This window comes from Pterocles gutturalis, unplaced genomic scaffold, assembly GCF_000699245.1.
Source record: "Pterocles gutturalis isolate BGI_N339 unplaced genomic scaffold, ASM69924v1 scaffold53461, whole genome shotgun sequence".
Lineage (NCBI taxonomy): Eukaryota > Metazoa > Chordata > Aves > Pterocliformes > Pteroclidae > Pterocles > Pterocles gutturalis.
In genome coordinates, this window is record NW_010104993.1 from 1,401 (window position 1) to 4,904 (window position 3,504).

General features: G+C 41.7%; 1 protein-coding gene across 1 annotated transcript; it reads right to left on the bottom strand.

Annotated features, from left to right (window-relative positions):
• Positions 1 to 2,626: 2,626 nt before the first annotated feature.
• Positions 2,627 to 2,920, bottom strand: CTXN3 (cortexin 3). Its single transcript, XM_010087212.1, has one exon. It carries the CDS (start codon positions 2,918 to 2,920, stop codon positions 2,627 to 2,629), a length of 294 nt encoding a protein of 97 aa, XP_010085514.1.
• Between the last annotated feature and the right edge of the window lie 584 nt (positions 2,921 to 3,504).

Here is a 3,504-nt window from a genome sequence, read left to right on the forward strand (position 1 = left end):
AAGAAATATTCATTCTAAAAAGAGTTTTTTAAAGATTGCACAGTATTTTCTACAGAAACTGATATAATAAACAAAAACCTATTCCAGAGTGATTGCAGAGCTGCAGAGCTGACTGAGCACAGCTGGATTAGCATACAGACCCTCCCTTTCCAGTCTCATTAATATTTCAGGTCATTCCACAGTGAATACATATTCCTGTGAGGAATAGCAATGTGCGAGAAGCTCTTTGTGGACTGGAATTGTACTCTTTCCATTCAAAGTCTGGTCTGGTTTTGGGCGAAGGAAAAGTGAGCCATGACGGAACTGAATCACCAGCATGGCTTCAGAAAATTTCTGCTAGATTTTGAGACTGTGAAGGAAAGAACAGTGGGGGAACGGGTGTGGATTTCTGATCTTTGCTATAGTCAATTTAGCAACATCCACAGACAGGCTGACTTGAAGTGACTGCCCAGCAGTATGAAATTCCTGTTAATAGACTGACTTATCCTAGTGATTTACAGAAAACATCTCCTTGGAATGCTTCCAAGCATACCAGAGATTCTGGCTGGCTAAGTCTCCAAAACAGTCCTCAGTTAGCAACTTCCAAACTCCACACAAGAATCAAATTGCCTCACTTGAACACTGTGCCACATTCCCTTGACCAGAGTCATCACCTCCCTCTTTAGGTGCTATTGTGAGGAAAAGTCTTTTTCTTTTAAAACAAAATAAAATGCATAGAGTCTTCAAACAAACAGACCCTGACACAGGAGAGAAAACCCAAGCCACCGGGAGAAACGCTGTTACTGCTGCTTCACAAATACTGACAATGCGTTGCTTTAGGCAGCACTGGTGCAACAACAGGAACGTTTATGGTATGCCACCCTGCCATTACCTTTGGGAAATTATCTGAAAGTTTCAGTTTGTTTTGATCTAGGTGTCCTGGCACTGATTGATAATGTAGCTAAAGCCAGTACCTCATGGCTTCTGCACAACATCGTTGTGTTCCTGTTCCCTTCTGCCTACTCCATCTCAAAGGTTACCATGCCTGCAACAAGTTGTGCTCCTATGTCAGCACTGACAGATCACAACCCCAGTTCTTTCCGTGAACGTGTCAGGGAGCTGCATTTGGGGCTCTGGTTGCTCTCCTGTGATAGCCGGCAAGCAGAGCCACCCCTTCTTCCACTGCCCCTGCCACAAATAGCTGCAACCTTTAACTGGCGGACAGGACAAGCAGCAAAGGGAAATAAATAGCCATAAGTGCCACAGCTAGAGTCAGAGCCTTAGCTCGGATGAGTCAGCACAGCCCCAGCTGTACCAGCTACGGGGCTGGCTTTGTTTCTCCATTTACAGGCTGCAAGCCAAAGCACAAAGGAAAACTTCCCAACTGATTGTCATTATTATAGTACAAGTGAAACAGATAAATCTAAAGCTTTTTCTGAAAACAGGCAGCATGCACCTTCCCTCCCCCACCCTATGAAGAGTTCAGGAAGCCTGGCAGCACTAGGCCCTTTTTTCAAGAGCATTCTGTGTTCAGGAGCATGGCCTTTTCCCTCCTGGCAGTACATCAAACGTTGTTACCACTATAGTATTTCAATGCTGCTGAACAATGCTTGCAAACATCAACTTGGCCTCTAAGCAGTTCTACTAAATTTTATGCAATCTTTTAAATCTTTCTTTCCCTGATCAATCATGCAGATAGGTTTTTGTTTACACTGACTTCCAGGAATGGGTTATCATTGTATAAATACATTCGAAGACATTTATAGGTAAAGAAGGTGGTGGCTATTTATTGATTCTTAGCACCAATGTTTCAGTCATCCAATTAAGAACCAAAAATAACACAGTGTGACCTACACACAGAATAAACAGACTGAGTGAATGCTGGAAATGCAGGGTTTGAAATACATGCAAGACTGAAATTTGTTTGCATAAGCTGTTGCAGGAACAATGCAAAACCCTATCTTAATAGAAATCAGTTTTGGCACAAAAAGACAAAGTTAGGCCAAAATCATTACATATCTTATTCACAACAAGGATTACAGTCAGTGATTTGCTAGTATTAAGCTGCTTAATGCTAAGAAATAGCATCTTATCAAATACCTGGGAAAACATGGAGCAATTTTTTTCTCTGAAGTCTTCTAGCTCTTTCGATCTTATCTTACAGTTTGGGAAACTTCCTCACTTGTCTTCATCTCATGGGAGATGAAATAAGAAGGGTCTTGTGGAGCTTGAAAAGCTAATTTACCACATACAGATCATAAAAACACATTCTTACCTCATTTGTAAGACACCTTCCTCCACAGACTCCTGCTAATGATAAAAAGGCTACGCAAGAGAAGATGTGCTCTAGTGCCTCTTCTCTGGTTATGAGAGATCACATACACTGTGTATTGCTCCAATGCATTCTGAAGAAAAGTTCTGCTAATGCAACCTTTATCTTTTTCCCAATGAGCAGATTCAGTAATCTGCTTTCAAAACTTTAACTTGCTTTGGTATTTAATTAAAATCAAATTAATTGTGTGCATATTTGTATGTTGGAACTCCTACAATATTTGAAAAAATTTAAACCAGAAACAAAATAAAGAGGCATTCCAGGATTTGTCTTTCTTTATCAGAGTGCTAAATAAACCTCCATAAGTCTCAGCCTTTAAGCAAGAGCATAGTCAAACTGGCCTTTCTCCAGTCCATCAAGTCCATCAGCCCACGTTGAGGTTGGCATACTCTGGTAGGGGTCAAGGAGAATTCGGAAGCAGCGAACAATGAGGATTCCCAAGAAAATAAATAATAAAATCACAAAGGCAAATGTTGTTTTCTGTTCCAGTGTCATGCTAGAATTTGGTGTTGTGTTCCCAGATGGCACCAAAGTGGCAGTGAATATGTCCCCATCCATCATCCAGGTTAGCTGAAATGAACAGTCCCACAGTCGCCTTCTTTTTATCATCAGTTTGCTGAGGTCAGAGTAGAAGCCATTTAGATGCACTTTGCTATCTGTAGGACAAGGGGGAGGCAATATTAACAGTGAATAGCCCTTTTTTTTTCTTTACTTCAATGCAACTTTCCCCTAAGTGAGAAAAATGAGATGGAAAAAAACTTGACAGCTGGTCTGCCTGCCTCTGTGTCATACATAAGAGACCTGTTAGAAATCCTGTACTGTTCTGTTGGCAATGTAGAATCCAGACACCAAAATTAAATGTCACTATACCCTGAGCTGGCAGTAACCCTTACCTACCCTGTCACTTGGACTGGAGTAGAAGACTTCTTTCCTGCAAGGGCGAAAACAAGGCATTTAATCATACTGCTCTGGTGGGTCATCCACAGAAATGGCAAATTGCATGGCCTGCTGCAGGACAGATGAAATGCTGTTGATGTTACTCTAAGCTGGGGGAGAGGGGTTTGCAAAACAAATGTACTGATGGTTTTATACACAATGACCAAAAATGTTTTGAGGTGGGATGGACCAGGATCTGCTGCAGGCTGATTAAATGCACATGTCCCCACGAGGGAAGGCAGCAATCATTCAGTGCC